The sequence below is a fragment of the Chenopodium album genome, chromosome 3 (assembly GCF_948465745.1).
Source record: "Chenopodium album chromosome 3, dcCheAlbu1.1, whole genome shotgun sequence".
Classification (NCBI taxonomy): domain Eukaryota; kingdom Viridiplantae; phylum Streptophyta; class Magnoliopsida; order Caryophyllales; family Amaranthaceae; genus Chenopodium; species Chenopodium album.
The window spans coordinates 1,436,089-1,454,765 of NC_137836.1; the positions used below are offsets into that span (position 1 = coordinate 1,436,089).

General features: G+C 34.6%; 3 protein-coding genes across 3 annotated transcripts; all 3 read right to left on the bottom strand.

Annotated features, from left to right (window-relative positions):
- Positions 1 to 3,173: 3,173 nt before the first annotated feature.
- On the bottom strand, positions 3,174 to 4,305 carry LOC145610124 (non-specific lipid-transfer protein-like). The gene is made up of 2 exons (XM_081665393.1): positions 3,863 to 4,305; positions 3,174 to 3,398 (listed from the first exon to the last, which is right to left on the bottom strand). Exons 1-2 carry the CDS (start codon positions 4,204 to 4,206, stop codon positions 3,389 to 3,391), a joined length of 354 nt encoding a protein of 117 aa, XP_081521519.1. The 5' UTR covers positions 4,207 to 4,305; the 3' UTR covers positions 3,174 to 3,388.
- Positions 4,306 to 10,457: 6,152 nt separating this feature from the next.
- LOC145623680 (non-specific lipid-transfer protein-like) lies at positions 10,458 to 11,512 on the bottom strand. The gene is made up of 2 exons (XM_081676533.1): positions 11,067 to 11,512; positions 10,458 to 10,667 (listed from the first exon to the last, which is right to left on the bottom strand). Exons 1-2 carry the CDS (start codon positions 11,411 to 11,413, stop codon positions 10,658 to 10,660), a joined length of 357 nt encoding a protein of 118 aa, XP_081532659.1. The 5' UTR covers positions 11,414 to 11,512; the 3' UTR covers positions 10,458 to 10,657.
- A 1,805-nt stretch (positions 11,513 to 13,317) lies between these two features.
- LOC145622013 (uncharacterized) lies at positions 13,318 to 14,118 on the bottom strand. The gene has a single exon (XM_081676380.1). It carries the CDS (start codon positions 14,116 to 14,118, stop codon positions 13,318 to 13,320), a length of 801 nt encoding a protein of 266 aa, XP_081532506.1.
- Positions 14,119 to 18,677: the final 4,559 nt, after the last annotated feature.

Sequence of the window (18,677 nt, forward strand, 5' to 3'; positions counted from 1 at the left end):
AACTGTATATATTGTTCTTTGTATCAAAGTGAAGAATTTTGAGTAATGTATCTGTTTATTAGGATGGAAATCTAAGCAATGAACCATATTGAACCAAGATCCCTATCACATTCTCTTGCAGTTTACGCTGACAGAAAGGACACTAGTCTTTTATATAGTAAGAAGTAACATACAATCTCTTTGGTGATAGTAGTATTATTGTAGTAAGTCTAGTAACATATGAGCAGTAATTAGGTGCAAAGATGCATGAGTCTCAAAAAAAAAAAAAAAAAAAGGTTGCAAAGATGCATGACATTTTAGTAAAGAAAACTAGTTGAATGGAGTCTCTTGAACTCTTGGAGACCCTATTTTATTGTTCATGCTTCCTGCTACGAGCTCGATATGTCTTTTTTACTGAAAAATCATCCTTCTACTTGACCCTGCATCAGACAAGCAGAGTATAGAATGTACAAAGTTAGATGTGTATACAGTTCATTCCCTAATTCTAGCAAAAAGTTGTAGTTATTCTGTTGAAGTACAGATATCTATAACTTAGAAATCAGACCTGGAGCAGTCTGTCTTGGGGCTAATGGCAAAGGGAATTCTGACATTACATCTTCCAGGGAGTCCGGCTGCCTTGCCGAAGTCTAAGGTCTTCATTGCAGTAGCAGCTGTTTTTAGGCAGCCACAGACAGTCTTCCTGTCTGTTGGGGTTGAAGCTTTGCTGTTGAGGGTCTTGATGCCGGCGCAACAAGCAGTGGGTGGTGATATTACCTTGCCTGTTAGGTAAGGGATGCATTTGCCGATGTTTGTGGACACCGTGCCACAGTTCATGGCTGCCTCAGCATGCGGCGCCACCACCATCATGCACATGAAAATTGCGCTAGCTAATTTCAGAAGAGTTGTGCTAGCCATTGGTTTATTATATTGCTTTTAGAGGGAGAGAGGATTTGCCAAAGAATGTAGGGAGAGAGGAGGGGTGGGGGGGGGGGGGGGGGGTTGGCTAAGTGATGGTTTAGGTCTTTAGGAGCTTTCTAGGTGGCTCTATTATATAGTGTTGTTTTGAAGGTGGGAGTTTTGGAAAGTGAACTATGGCTTGTGCTTTAATTGATTTATTTTTAATTATTTAATATAAGTGTGTTTTGAGTGCAAAACAAAGGCCTTATATATCGAGTTTAAATCTCATACAAGTCAACCTTACCAAGCCTAGGTGGGTTTGTTGTGGAATTATAACTAATTAATTCTTTGATACTTATTTATATATAGAATAAAATCCTTAAACTAGTGTTGTGTAAGTGTTTATATTGGTTCATTTCTTACATGAACCCAATAGCAGATGTATAGGGCATGATCCAATCCTATAGACAAATGCCCTTGTGAAAGTTTTCACAGTATATTATATTAATTAAGCCAATTTTTACTTATCTGAATTATTATACTACCTCCGTTAAATGTTATCTGCAACTTTGGGGTATTATTTGTGAGATATAAAATATTCCAAAGTTGCACATAATATTTAACGGAGGTAGTATGTTCTTACAACTTATTTTAGTCGCATAATTGAATTATGGTAATCCTCATTTACTCTTATCATAATTTAATTATTTTGAAAGGATATTAAGTTATTTTTCCTAATATAAATAAAAATAAGGTGAAAAAAAAAAAAAAACTTTTATACATAGTCATGTTGAGATGTGTGATTCAAACCTGTTATTTTGTTAAAGTTGTTACCATCTAAATTTTACTGTATAGTTACCACTTACCAGGCCATTTACAAGTGATGGTAACTGGTAATGTCTTAGAAGATGGTACCAATTTTTTAGTTAACTAGGTCATAGCAAATGACACCTTTGAGGTTTGAGATGCCAAGTGTGATCACTTTTATGACTTGAATTGATGTAAATGTGTCAACGTTTTTTCGAAATAATGAAATAATATAGAAAAATTTACTTTAATAATTCAACTTTGGTTGATTAACTTTGAATCATCTTAACTTTTGATTATTTTTTTGACGAGAACTTTTGATTATTATCTAATGATCTCACATTTAATTTGAGTTCACCTCCAACAGGCCAAATCGGTCAACGTCGAGTAAATCATGACCTATTATAAGTTTATTATAACAGATACTATGATACGTGTCAACACGGATGTTGACCTATTATAACAGATACTATGATACGTGTCAACACGTGATTGGTTCAAAATTATTCCTGAATCCATTAGGTGAATTAACACCTTCAATTTTCTCATGCCAATGTCTAGATGATTGTTTCCGCCAACACATGAATTAATTTTGTTTTGTATCATAGAACAGCAATGTTGATCTGATCTTCTGGTTGTGTAGCAAATAATTTTTAATAATTTTTTCGTAAAAATAATTAATTTTTTGTATTTATAATTCCAATTTAAAAGTGGTTTTTACATCCATTTGATGTTTTTTTTTTAACCTCTTTAATAAAGTGCCTATTGCAAATGTGCCATTATTGTGCAAATAATAGAGGTTACTCCTATAACTACAGAACATTGGTTGGAAGTTGGAGCAATGCTGTTGTCAAAGACTTAAAACCTTGTTTTGCTTGTAAAGTTGTAATACTTGGTTCGTACTTATTGATTGATGGAAATGATACATCTACTTCCCTTTCTGTTTTACTGAATCCTTTATTACCTCCTAAACGTTTCAATGGAATAAAATGAATCAATTATTAACCATTTTCCATGGTCTTAATTCTCACAATCACTGCTATATTTCCCCTTGTAAATTTCTGGACGAATAATTAAGTTTTTGTTGCTGTATAGTTCTTGCAAATACGATTACTTTAAATTTCAAGGTATATTTTCTAGCATGTGTCTAGTCCAGATTTAACATGTTCTCTTGATGTCTATTATTGATGAAGTTTGTAGCATGCATGTATATAGCTGTTTAAAAGTTTTATACAACGGTTGCACCACATTGATTTAATTAAAAGGTTGTTTGCTTCTTACTTGCATGGTTGCGCCACTAAAGATGTAAAAGTATCTTATATATTAGATGTGTCAATGGTTGCTGTATTGATTCTAAAGTTTTATCATAAGTCATAGTCAATACTTATTGTTTCTTGGTTTCTTAGGCGGATGCATTGGATATTTGGATATTTGAAGACAGGTGAAATTATGGAGGATAGAAGAAGAAACCGGCACATAACAGTTACTGGTATCAGGTAAGAGCACTAAATTATATTTAGAAAACCGAACTCAGAAATACAAAGATACAATACATGACATAGCAAGTACAAGCATCTCGTAGGCACGTCTCATCAGGACTCAAGTAAACTCATGAAGGAGTCTCATCAGGACTCAGTCTTATTATACACACTACTACGTATACGATTGGTAGCTAGATACTTCTCTGTTGCCTGAAAATGGCCGCTTAGTTCACCCTGTAAAATCAAACGTTGAAGAAATCAGGACTAAGTCAGATTTGCTAGAAAAGAAAAAAACTGTTCTTTGGACTTTTTATATAGACATTAATTGGTTCTGTTATTCAAAGAAAAACCCTTTTCCTGTTTTCCCAAAACCCCTGTGACAGCTACTCAACATGTATGTATCCGTACCATATATAAACACTAAAGTCGTATACTTAAACACGTACCCATGATAGTTACTCAACAAAGTCAACATGTAGTCCTATTAGATATAAACTCCAAAGTCATACTCTTAGACAGTTAGAAACGTACCCATTGTCATTTGTCAATATGATTAATTACCCAAGTTATGGTACGTGGTAACCTTTAAGTACTCAATACAATGTCACAACACCTTTTTTTTTCCCTTACCACTTGACCTTTAATTAAAAACTTGAAACATTTCTATGAAAGACAGAAAAAGAGGAGAAGGAACTTACTTAGAGCAGTCAGTTGAGGTGCTAATAGGGTATGAAATGCTAACACCACATTTACCAGGGAGGGAGGCGGCATTGCCGGCATTAAGACCCTTGATAGCAGTAGAAGCAGACTTTAGGCAACCGCAAGCGGCTTTCCTGTCAGCAGGGGTGGAAGCCATGCTGTTAAGGGTCTTAACCCCGCCGCAGCAAGAGGGCGATGGGCTGCCACCTCCTGTAAGGTAGGTCATGCATGGAGCGATGCTGCTAGTAACCTGACCACATGTTAAAGCCTCAGCATGTGGTGCAGCCACTAACATGCACATCAAAACTGCACAAGCTAACTTGAAAACTGCTGAGCTTGCCATTTTTTTTGGTTAAGTTCGTTGCTTTAAGAGCGACCGAAGATTGTTGCTTGGCTTAGAGAATAAGAATAGAATGCTAGTGTATGTGTTTTTGATGGTTTAGGAATTAGGAGTTACATTGTTGGTGCTATTTATAGGGAAATTAGTACGTAGAATGAAGTGTAGGAAAATAAAAACATGTCCCTATTTTTTGGGGTTGGAAGTAGTTAGTTGATAGTTGATGATCATTGAATGCTGAATTGAATTATTGTGCTGATTTGTAGTACAATGAGTCATCTTCTTAGGTCTTAAGTTTTTAGTATTTTTAAAAGCCTCTTAATAGTGACAACCTCAGGCACAGGTACCTGTATTTTCTAACCGTTGGTGAGATTTGCTTACATGTTCTCATCATCTATTGGCTATTTGGCTGTCTAGGTTCGAGAGCCAGAAAAAACTTTGTCTACCCATTGGGTAAATTATCCGCCATTAATAGAGATTAGTGGTAGTTGAATTCAATTAGGGCTGAATATCTACTCCCTCCGTTCCACAATGATGTTCCTGTTTTGAATATTTGACTTTTTTAAGAAAGAGAGAATCTTCTAAATTTCTCTTAATCTATAAGAGCAAATATAGTCATGTGGGATCTAGTTTGATTCGTCTTGGTGAGTAGATTATTAATATCTAATTTTTATAATTTTTGCTAGTGTGAGATTAAAGATATTTGCGGTCAAAGATGGGTAAAATTTTGCATCGATTTGCGAAACAGGAACATCTTTATGAAACGGAGGGAGTACCTAATAGGTAAATAATGTCTGTTTATTTTGGTTGAATTGAAACAAAAGACTTGTATTACCTCAATTCTCGTAGTTTTCTTTTTGGCTTTTGTTCTTTAACTTAACCTTTTACGGGATTTTGTTTAACACATATTAATATCCGTTAAAGTTACAAAACTTTGGGGGAAGGAAGACAAACACATGTTCCGATCAGACATTATATCCCATCGAGCGACACTATGAGTTTTGACTCAAAATTTGGCCGTGGGACAAAAAATAACAAGGGATAGAGGAAATATACAGTAAGTAGTTATTAATGATTGCAATTTTACTCGCATCATACACTTATTATTATTTTCCGTTAGGTTTTTTCTCTCTTATGGATTCCACCCAATGAAACCTTAAACTTGGAGAGTGACCATACTCAATCTAATGGGACAATCGGACAACTGTAGGGGGACAAATGAAATAGATGAGAAGAGATAACAATTGTAATGAAACAATTCTTTTAGGGAATGCTAACAGAATATTGAAAATGTGGTAGGGAATGCTAATAGGGTAGGGACTGCTAACACCACATTTACTAGGAAGCTTTTAAAATAACAATTCTGTACCAAAGTATGCTTATTTTGGTACTTGGGCTTGTAAAATTGCTATCATTGAAGATGGATAGTCTTCATTTTAATTTTTTTTTAACAAACTCAGCCCATTATTACTATAAATACTTGTGAAAACTTTTTGGGGCCCAATTTGTCTTTGCTACTAATCTACCAGTTTATGATGAACTTTATATACATACTATATTTAAGAATCATGTATTTATTATTCAAGTGTTTGAGATATTGTATTTGTATGATTAAGGTTATGCATAAACTTTGTTGTTTAAAAGAAGTGTACTAAATTGTTAACATTCTATTTTCAGAAACAACCCTAGCTAACAGAATATTGATAATACATATTTTAAAAGCTTTCTAATCTTGATATGCCATGCTTGTGTGCCCAAGTGTCGCGATGTTTTTCAATTACATGAGCCATAGTCTAGACCACCCACAAACGCAAGAGGTTATGGTGATGGTGTCTAGACATTATCTAGACCAACCACAAACACACACTAATTTGCACAAGGAAATAACGATAGCAAACACAAGCACACAATTTTTCTATGAGCGTGAGTGATAGCTCAAGTGTTTAGAAATTTCCTCCCAATACCAGAAGATCCTGGGATCGAAAAATACAATTTTTTTTTATTACTTTTGAGGGTGTACTAGGCAAAAGCCCATAGTGAGTGACGGTCAAATCCCAAGCCATTAACATACAATAAATTGCTAGTTAATGCATACAATCAAACACTGGGACGCTTCTTTAGCCTTGTCGCCAAATTCTCCTTGGGAGCATTCGTAACCACTTCTTAGGCATCCCTTCAAGAACATCCCGAACTACTACCATATTTGAGGACATGAAACTAAGCCAATTATATCTATATGTCAACGTGCTTTGATGCGCATGGTCATGTTTTGTACTTTTATCTTGTTTTTCCAAAAAATTTGCGGTTCAATTCAATTCATAGCCTTTCCTAACACGCTTAATATCGTGTCAAGCTTATTTCATGTCATGCCAATGATGCCATGGACGGACTTAACCTAGCTAGGAACTTATTAATTGTGCTATTTTTAAGCGCGCGTCATTTTAAAGGACTATATTGGCCTCTTTTAACTCACTCATATCACACACATGTAAATAAGTTTGCTTATTACGGAGCACAAAAGATGGCTCAAATTTTCACATACAGTGTATGCTCATTATGCTTCTTAGTTGTTACTAGTTAGATTTCTGAATGACAGTCCCTTATTAATGGCGCATCTATTATTTATACTTATAATAGCCTTAGCCCATAAGCAAATTAATTTCTTATTTACACAATAAAAGTACCTTTTTTTTTTAGGAAACAAAAAAAGTACTTATATTATTATTTACATATAATAGGACTTTGATGTACTCTTTTCGTTTCGAAATTAATTTTTTTTATTCGTTTTAAAATAATGGTGATGCATTTTTTCCCTTTCTAATTTGGGATATAACCCACATTATTTTATTATTTTTATTCTAAACTTTTGCTCCATTTTATGATTATTTTCTTACAATATATATAAATACTTGTATTTCACTATTTTCACTTCTCTTTTTATTTTGCTATTTGTTCTAGTGAAGAGAATATAATCATAATGAGATGATGAAGATTCCCTTGAAGAGGTTAGGATGCAGTATATTTTACAATATGTATGGAATACATTTTTTTTAAAACACAAAATGAAGCATGCATTACCTGGGCAAAGCCCTAAATATATTACAATCTATAGTATGGAGTACATTACTATGCTCTAATTATGAATTATCCATGAAGAAAATAAAGTCCATCATTTCAAAGTACTTGGTATGTCGATGCATATAAATACAAAATAATTACATAAAATAAAAATCGACTGAGAGAGTACAAAATATATACGGAGTACAACTCTTTTTAAGTACGTACTTCCTGATAATATCTTTGATAAACATTATAAATACATGTATGATAACCCTATGATGTATCATTTATTTTGGAAACAATTATTATAGGATTCATGAAATAAAAATAGAGAAAATACCATTCTTATGATTGAAGGGCATTAAAACCTAATTATTCGGTCGTAAATCAGCCAAACTATTTAGAAAACAAGGCAGCAGACTAGCAGTGTGTGTCGGTGTGAAATGTAATAAGTGCGAGAATGCCTACTACACTGTTACTACTACACCCGTTACTAGCAACGTGGTATGATTTCTTTGAAAGCCATCTAACTTTGTACATGCACCTTCTTTATTGGGATGGTATTCTTTTGTGGGGCTATTTATTTAATTTCAGATCCAAAGTTTTTATGTTTGATTTTGTTGTTATGTTTTTTCAACGTATATAGTTATTTTATTCCATACATAATCTAGAAAAGTCCACACCTTCACTCAACATATGCCAAGTGTGTTGTCTGTTTCAATCAAGAAAAAAAAAAAAAAAAAAAACCAAGTGTGCTGTTGTAAGAGCTAGAGGGAAATTCATGTATGTTTCGATTGTGCAGGCCAGGTTTCGTTTGTTTTCACAGAAAACATTTTAGGTTAAATAATATCTATTAAGGAATTACATACTACCTCTGATTTTTTTTTTTTTTTTAGTTGCAACTTTGGGGTATTATTTGAGAGATATAAAATATTTCAAAGTTACAACTAAAAAAAAATCGGAGGTAATAAATTCTTTCCTCCCTCTAATTTATTTATTTATTTATTTCTGTTTCATTTACAATATCTATACCAAGCACCCTCTTAGATTTAAAAAGTCCACAAAAAGAGTTAAAAAAAAAAAAAGAATTTCACAATCCAAAAGAACGCCTAACAATTGACTTAGGGCGTGTTCTGATTATTGGAGCTGAACTGAACTGAACTTATTGGAGCTGTAGTGAACTAACTGAACTTAACTGAATATTTTATGAGAGAAAGAAATTAAAAATTGAACTGAACTGAACTTATTGGAGTTAAACTGAACTAAACTGAAAATAATCTGATTGAAGAGAACATGCCCTTAACTTGAATTGAGCTTGAAATTAACCCTACTTTACCCTTAACCATGAAGCTAAATAGAGTATAAACATATTCTTAAGCCTTAGGCATCAATTATATAATATATTTCTAGGTATCAACTATCAATTTAAGTTTTTTATTAAGTTGGTCATTTAACAAGGTATTAGATCCAATTTGATACAGAGGTCACGGGCTCAAATCTCATCCACCTCCACTTTCAAGCGGAATATTAAGCACTAGGTATGAAGAGGGTTCATGTTGCATCTAGTCATCTACCCTTCTAAGCCCAACACGCTCTCGTGGAAGGGGGCATAATAGAGTAATGAACCTTAATCAGTAGCTTAACTTTTGATTGAGTAGAGCACTAGAATTATTTATGTTCATGGCCTCATTAGTTGTTGAAAAAAAAAACTCATATTAGTTTTAATTTGGTTTTTGTCTTCTTTTTCCAAAGTATCTTGAGCGTGCTATATATGTACAAGGTACAACTTTGAGCAAATATGACTTTCATTTTTTTTTAAAAATAATACTCCGTATATAATAATAAGAAAGAAAGGTACACAATAGTTAGAATAGTCATAGGAAATTTTGTAGTAGGTAGACTGATGAATACGATAGATTACAAAAGTGTAATCCTATTGGTTCTATCACTATTTATGCCTTCGAGATGAAGTTGCATTACAAAAATGGTCCCAATCCTTTACTTGATAGTTTTAATGAATTTGCCACTCTTGTTTGCTGTCATACTCTCTAAGTCTGTATTATAAAGCATAAGTATGAGAGTGAATTGTTAATCGTCGTCTAAATTGTGTGTAATATGGGTCTGCCATAAATGAAATATAATTAAACATAATGAAATAGACAAAAGCTCGCTTATAAATTTAAAAACGTAATTTTTTTTTTTAAGAGAGTCATCAGGGTGGGCAGGTGACGAGAATATATGCCAAGACCTTCAGATTGGGAAAAAAAGCTTGAACCACTTGAGCTATCACTCTCTTAATTCAAAAACGTAAAATAAGTTATCAAACACTCTTTTGGTTGAGTATATTTTGGTGCTTTATGTTAAATGAAATCAAAGATCTTGAACAAACAACCCCTAAAAAAAGTTATCAAACATGCACATTTTACTACTTCAATAAATTTCTTTCACGTCAAAGTAATTTACTGTTACTGAAAAATAGTGTTATATTTTTCATATGCATGCAGCAATTCAATCATATTAAGTAAAAATTTATTTTTGTGGATAGAAATTGAAGTTTACTGATTAAGATAATAAGATTAGTACTTATAAAATCCGATCAACATATACTAATGCTAATTTTTAAGAAAGTTGTAGAGTGCCGTATCTTTGTACGATCTTTATCTTAATAAGCACAAATATATAGCTCGAGGATTATGATTTATAGTCCAATAAAGAGTAGATTACATTTATGAAGGATTGAGGGGATTGGATGGATTAAATCGAAGTTATTCTTAGATCTCATATTTATTAGAAAGGCGGCTGTATGGCCAATATAGTTGATAGACAAGATTATTTGGTCATAAATTTGAATGAAGCTCGTTCTTAGCCGAATGCATGCAGTACATGTCCTTATACTACATCCTTTTTAGCTAGGTTAGATGAACCGTTTTGTCGGATCAAAATCTTTTACAGGTCAATCCTGTCGAGTTTACAGGTTAAGCACTTTGAGATCAAGTAGAGGGGAGGATAAGGGAAGTACTTACACTCAAAGTAGTGCTTCTTGTTGGGATTGAACCCCTTTTACCACATTAGATGCTTATGTTGCTTAGTGATTTATTCAATATTTATAATTTATGAAATATAGCGGTTACTCTTTAACACAAAGCGAAAATAGAGCTATGAAGAGGCACATAATATAGTAAATACTACATAAGTGGTAGTAGTTAACTAGTGATTTTATAACCAGGAAGGTAAGGTAATACAAAAGTGACAATGCATCAAACAGGAAATACAAATTACTCGCCGTAGACCAGCTCGTATTAGGACTCAATTTTTATTATACACTCGACTAGATGAGTTCGTTGTTGGGCCACTCCTATGTAGCTCCATCTTTCTGATCTGCTACTACGTTTGCTGTTTAGTGGATGCTGCGAAATAAACCAATTCAAACAAATATGTTAAGTTCATAATCAACATATATGATTAGTACTCGTATATATAACTTACTAAAATGCATCAATACGTAGTTTGTTACGTTGTTTTAAATATCGTACATAAGCTAAATATCGGCAAATAGCGATGTTGTGATGATTGTTAACTAACTCATTGTAACTAATTTTTATATGCTATAAAAGTATATATTAGAATGGTGCATTAAAGTTTGCCTTGTCTAATTAATTCACTTTATAACGATTTATTTATATTGTGTGCGTAGATAGAATTGTTTTAAAGAGAGACTGTAAAAAGAAATAAGACAGTCTTTAAGAAACAAAGGGAGTACGTTAAGAAAATAAATACAGGCAAAAGAACGAGGGAGAATAACATACGCGTTACAGTTGGTGTTGGGGCTGATGGAGTAGGGAATCTTAACACCACACATGCCAGGGAGACCGTTGGCCTTTCCGTAGTTAATACCGGCAATGCCATGAGCAGCGTTTTTCAGGCAAATGCATGCTGCTTTCTTGTCAGCACCGGAGGCAGCTGCTTGGTTGAGAGATTTAATTCCAGCACAGCAAGGGCCGGATGGACCGGGGCCTCCCTTCAAGTAGGAAATGCACGGGGCAACTTTGCCGGAAACCATGCCGCAAGTTATTGCAGCCTCGGCGAGTGGTGCAGCCACCACAATGCACATCACAAGTGCACAAGCTAACTTGACAATAGCTGAGCTTGCCATACTTGCTTACTAAGTTTCTTTTTGTTTGGAGAATAGGTATTAAGAAGTATTGACTTTGTCTTTGGTTTTGCTTTTGCTTGGTGAATAAGATAGTTTACTAAAGTGGTCTATTTATAGAAGATGTTTAGGAAGTGTGAACTAAATAAATATGGGACATAAAATTGTGGTGATGCTTAAATCAATTGGGCAAGTAGGTTGTTGGTAGATGAACATTGGCCCATAATATTATTAAATACAAATACATTTGCTTCTTGATTGGCTAATTGGATGCCCTATTGCCTTGCTCATTGGTGTAGTACATTTAGTCGATAAGTCATGGCACTATGGGCTGCTACCAAGGCCTAACGCTTTTGATGTAAAATTTGCATAATCAAGTTAATGAAAGAAGTTTCATTAATTAAGTGTTTCTAAAGATTTAGTTGAATTTACCTATTATGATACAGTATATCTAATGTTTTAGTGATACGATTTTGTTAAATTCGTACGCAAAAGAACATCTGATATATAATTTCTTTGCGGGCTATTTAGCTTACTTAATTAGCTAGATCCAGCTTGTTAGTGACTTACTAGCTAGATGCAGCTTGTTAGTGACTTACTGTTAAGAAATTTGTTGATCAAACAAATGAACAATGTTAAACTATTGTAATTATTTCGAAGTATTATTAAATTTATTTTGTTTTTGTTTGTTTTAGTAGTTACTAATGATCAAACTTATTGCTCGAAACCAGAACTAATAGCAAAAGGAAAAGAGGTATAATTTTAGAAAGATGGTAAAGAACTCAGATAAAATCAAATTAATCAAGTTTTATACCGACATGCAAAAAAATTATAGTCATGTCGGTGTGATTATAAAAAAACGGAGAAAGTAATAAATTAGCATAGAGAGGATACGGTGTATTTGAAATTATGGAACATCGTAATTTTAAAGAGATAAGAAAACTCATTATTGTTGATACGTAGTTGATTTTTATAATTGTTTCCGTGGCAGTTTTGTCCTTGTGTTTGAAGGGCATTAATACAATCGCCAATGTGCCAAAATAGACAGAAAATAATACGAGTGTCGGCGTCGTATGCAATTAGTGTTACGGTGCGAGTCTATAGACGACCCATACTCTAGTTCTACCACCAGCCATGCATGTTCAATCTGATTTTATTTGTTTGGACGGCATCGAAGTGATAGCCATTTTCGATTAATTATTTTAATATAAAATATAGTTATGTGGAATTTTATTACATTCGTTTGGATAGGTTGTAAATCTTGTAATAGGAGACTTGGATAGATCAAATTGGCTTAACCATTTCCTAAACGAAATTTTACCTCAAATTGGATTTGGCCAAAATCCAAAAAACACTAAATTGACACTTCAACTCAAATCAAATTGAATACAAAAAATAAATAAATAAAATAAAATAAAATAAAAATAATTCAAGATCCAAACATTGGACCGACTATGCAAGGGGTGAACATTTTTGGACCAATTCTAGACTTTTTTCTTTCCCCTATCATTTTAATTAGTCCTTTTATTATATATATATATATATATTTTTGACAACAATCCTTTTATTATAACAATACATGGAAAAAAAATATAAGATAAAAGTATTATGTTTAATGCCCTTTTGCATTTTATCATAAAATATCTCATATAATATAAATATATTCCAACATATTGAAGGAAGAAATGAATCAATTATAGGTTTTTATGCATAAATTTAAATATCAATCTGGTCTAGGATAGGTTTTCATTGGGTTTTTGGACCGGAGAGTGGACTGGTTAGTAATATCCATAATGACTAGCTAGTGATCAAGTAATGTGTGTTTGATCGTGTTGTTGTTCCATTTCTGTTCTGTCCTCTCATCAGATTGTTCTGTATGTGCTTTGGATGCCAGGATGGGTATCCTATCACAGTCCAGCACTTACTCTGATTATGCCCTTTTCCACCACAAGCCGAGCATTTCTCAGAGAAGTTTGACTTACCACCTTGCTTGCCATACATAGCATATGCATCATTATATTGTCATGAAGCTGAAGAACCTCCCTTTGGCTTTCTTCTTGCTGCAATATAGAACAAGAAGTGTCTACTGTAGGCAAGGGTGTCATCATGAGGAGCTGAGTTCTCATGGCACTATACTGGTCATTAAGACCATTAAGAAATTGAAACAACCTGCTTTCTTCTTGATACTTAGCTATTGCATTCAACAAATTTCTTATTTCAGCTGATGTATCATTAACAACAGGCATAGCATTCATTGAGTCAAGCTCTTCCCAAAGACTAGACATAGCAGTATAATAAACATTCACAGTGTTATTATTTTGCTTAAGACTATACAGATCTTTGTTAAGTTTGTATTTCCTAGATCCATTAGCCATAGAAAAACGCTTTTCAAGCTGCACCCATGTTTCTCTAGCAGTGCTAACATAGAGTATAGATTTCTTAATAGTATAAGATAAACAAGAATGAATCCAGGATATTACCATTGAATTACATGTGTCCCACTGATCTGTCTTCACAGGATCGTTTGCATAGGTTGATCTGAGTACAGTCCCCACCACAAATCCGATCTTCTTCTTCGAGGTAAGAGCTATCTCCATGGATCTTCTCCAGGATCTATAATCAACAGCTCCTGTGAGCTTGTCAATGGAGATGGAATAGGAACCATCATTAGGGTGCAAGTAGAGCACGCTGTTAGCATCAGTTGCCATAAAGATGAGATTTTTGAAAAGAGAGAAAGTTGAATATTTGTGAAAAATTCAGAGGAAACGATCTGCTTTAAAATTTCAAGAACAATCCCGATTTTGCACAACCTGGCTCTGATACCATAAAGACTAATTTACCAGGTGCAAGGGGATTGATATTAGAGAGAAAGGAAGAAGAAAGTGTAGAGAGAAGAGAAGGAGAGCTCTTGTATTATCAAGATAAAAAACAGATCATCATTCTTACATAGCAAGCAAAACAAAGTTCAGAATAAATAGAAAACTACAGGACAAAAAACACCTAGCCAATCAACACTAATCATAGGCACAGAATACAAAGAGTAACGGCACAAATATCCCTCCAGGTGGCACAACTGTATTGGAGCAGTAGCTGTCACATTCTGGCATACAGTGATCATATTTAACCATGATTAGAGAGAGCTGGTTAGGAAGGTTTTATATCCCTTATTAGATCGCTTAGACTTTTTTTTTTTTTTTTTGGAAGGAAGAAGTACTGCATTAACAAATTAAAACATCATCAGTTTTACAGTTTACAGACCCTAACAGAGGTCTAAGTACCTGCACCACCATCATATACTACAGTGGGTTAAAAGGTGGTGCACTAGCACCCAAAATACACAGTTGGTTCGAAGTTGATAGAAGTTTGATCGCTTAGACATTCACATATACTCACTATCACATTATTGTCTATCAAATGCCATCATATCGAACGCAAGTCATTATTTCAGGGCATGGTAGGATCAGAAAAATATTAATATTAGGAAAAATTGACATTTACTACCAGCGAAAGCACCATGTGTCACATTTACTATCTGTTTAAAAAATATTTTAAATTGCTACCAAACAAATTCCCTAACTGTATATATTGCTACCAGTTAACGGAATCCGTTAAGTGGGCCACATATTTCATTTAAATAATAATTTAAATTATTAAAAAAAACTTTAAAAAAAATATCTCAAACACCTCCCCTCCCTGTCACGACGTCAGCCACCCTTCCCCTTCCCCTTGCTGGCGCCCAAAATCTTCCCCGAAGCCCACGAACCCCACCCCTGAATTTCCCCCGAAGCCGACGAACCCTACCTCTCCATTTACCCTCCTGCCAACCACCCCTAACCCCGTGGCCAGTGCACCACCTGAATCCCTTCGCGCGGCACCGCCCTTCTCCCCTAGCCCCTAAACCACGATCCCTTTTCCCTCACACAAAACCTTAGAAAAACCTCCCAATCGCTCCTCGCCAGCCCTGAAACCTAGCGGCGATGGAGGAGGAACAATTTGGGGGTTTAATTTCAATTTTAAGGGTTGCGAACGATTTGGGGTTTAGGGTTGAAGATGGGTTTTTCTATGGTTTCATGGAAGGAAAGGGGTTTCGGGTAGGGGATTGTAGTTTAGGGGCAAGGAGAGCCGGTTGCCGGCGAGGGGAATGGGTGGCAGCGCGATTTCGGCCTTTGGGGGCAGCGTTGATGGGGGAAAGGGAGGTGGCTGAAAGGTGGCAGTTAGGTGGTTGGGGATGAAGGGGTTGCTGGACGGTGGTTGGGCCTCACTCACGAAAACATTAATGGTTAAAGTCATTCGGTAGTGAAATATACAGTTAGGGAATTTGTGTGGTAGTAATTTAAAATATTTTTTTAGACAGGTAGTAAATGTGACACAAGGTGCTTTCGTTGATAGTAAATGTCAATTTTTCCTTATTATTATTATTATTATTATTATTATTATTATTATTATTATTATTATTATTATTATTATTATTATTATTATTATTATTATTATTATTATTATGTTAAATATGGAAGAGAAAATAAAGAGAGATGAGGGAAGATTGTTACGTTGTATTTCATATTCCATCTAGTACGGGATATATATAATGTACATTTCCTAGGGTTCCATCAATGGATAAGACCAAATACCCAACTCTAGAATATTCTAGATTGTACATGGGATAATAGTCATCCATATTTAGATATTATCATAACACTCCCCCTTGGATGACTATATATTGAATAAAACAATAACTAACATTTACTACAAAACCTGTACAAAATAATACACTATAATGTGCATAAGATGCTGCCTCGTTAAAAACCTTACTAGGAAAACCCAGTGGGAAAAAACCATGGTTAAGGAAAAAAGAGTGCAGCGCGCATTAACTCCCCCTCATGACTACATCACTTGAGATCTTTAAGACGACGCAATCCAATGTCGTAAGCTAACTTTTTGAATGTTGTTGTCGGAAGAGCCTTAGTAAATAAGTCTGCTAAATTCTCACTTGAACGAATCTGCAATACATTTATATTTCCATTCTTCTGAACATCATGAGTGAAGAAAAATTTGGGTAAGATGTGCTTTGTTTTGTCGCCTTTGATGTATCCTTCCTTAAGTTGAGCAATACAAGCAGCGTTATCCTCATATAAAGTTGTTGGTGCCTCTTTCCCAGATGATAAACCACAAACTTCTTTTATATGTTGAACTACCGACCTTAACCATACACATTCACGACTAGCCTCGTGAATTGCTAAAATCTCAGAATGATTGGAAGAAGTAGCTGCAATGGTTTGTTTCATGGAACGCCAAGAAATGGCAGTACCACCATATGTGAACACATATCCAGTTTATGACCGACCATTATGAGGATCAGATAAATAACCTGCATCTGCAAAACCAATCAAATTTTCTTTGGACAACTTTGGGAAAAACAAACCCATATCCTTCGTACCTTGAAGGTAACGAAGTAAATGTTTAATCCCATTCCAATGCCTTCGGGTTGGACATGAACTAAACCTTGCTAATAAATTAACTGAAAATGATATATCAGGTCGTGTATGACTTGCAAGGTACATTAGTGCTCCAATTGCACTAAGATACGGTACTTCAGGACCAAGAATTTCTTCATCATTTTCCCGAGGTCGGAATGGATCTTTCTCTACTTCAAGTGATCTTACAACCATAGGGCTGCTCAATGGATGTGCTGTATCCAAAGAAAATCTTTTAAGAACCTTTTCTATGTATGTTGATTGATGCACAAGGATTCCATTCTCTAGGTGCTCTATTTGTAACCCCAAGCAGAATTTTGTCTTTCCTAGATCTTTCATTTCGAACTCTTTCTTTAAATAATTGACAGTCACTGAAATCTCTTCAGGAGTTCCAATGATATTCAGATCATCAACATACACTGCAATTATAACAAATCCTGATCCAAATTTCTTTATAAAAATACATGGGCTGATAGGATCATTCTTATAACCTTCTTTCAACAAATACTCACTTAGACAGTTATACCACATACGCCCAGATTGTTTTAATCCATAAAGAGATTTGTTCAATTTAATACAGAAATGTTCTCGAGAACTAGATTTTGCTGCTTCCGGCAGCTTGAATCCTTCTGGGAGCTTCATGTAAATGTCATTATCCAGTGGGCCATATAAATAAGCTGTGACTACATCCATCAAACGTAAGTCAAGTCCTTCTCTTATTGCCAGACTAATCAAAAATCTAAAAGTAGTTGCATCCACCACAGGAGAATATGTCTCCTCATAATCAATACCAGGTCTTTGTGAGAATCCTTGTGCAACTAAGCGTGCCTTATATCTTACAACTTCACCCTTTTCATTTCTCTTTCGCACAAAGACCCATTTATATCCCACTGGCTTTACACCTTCAGGTGTACGGACTACTGGTCCGAATACTTCTCTTTTTCCAAGAGATTTTAATTCTGCTTCAATTGCTTCTTTCAATTTTGGCCAATCATTTCTTTGTCTACATTCTTCAATAGATTTTGGTTCATGATCCTCATTATTATCCATAACATCTAATGCTACATTGCATGCAAAAACATCATCGACGTTGATTTGATTTCGGTTCCATGTAATTCCAGACATGATATAATTTATTGAAATTTCTTCATTATCAGGTACCTGAATTTCTTCTTGTATCATGTCTAAAGTCTCTTTTGGAGATCCTTCGGAAATTGTTTCTTCAATTTGACCATCATCAATCAATGCTCCTTTTCTTTTCCGAGGATTCTTATCTTTGGAACCTATTGGTCTTCCACGTTTTTGGCGTGGTTTAGACTCATTAGCAATTTTATTTTGTCCTTCCGGGACATCTATTTTAAATGGAGCATTAACAGCTGGAATATGTGACTTGGTCACTCTTTTTGGGTCAGCAAACGAGTCTGGCAATTGATTCGCTAAACTTTGTAAACGAATTATCTTTTGAACTTCCAGTTCACACTGTTTAGTTCGAGGATCAAGATAGGATAAGGATAATTCATTCCATTTAATTTCATTTCCAACTCTCTCTTTTCTCCCCCTAATGTTGGGAAAAGTGACTCGTTAAAATGACAATCTGCAAAACGAGCCGTAAATAAATCCCCTGTTGTAGGCTCAAGATATTTAATTATTGACGGGGATTCAAACCCAACATATATCCCCAACCTCCTTTGAGGACCCATCTTAGTGCGTTGTGGTGGAGCTGTTGGAACATAAACCGCACATCCAAAAATTCTTTGATGGGAAATATTTGGTTCCTGACCATAAACCAATTGTAA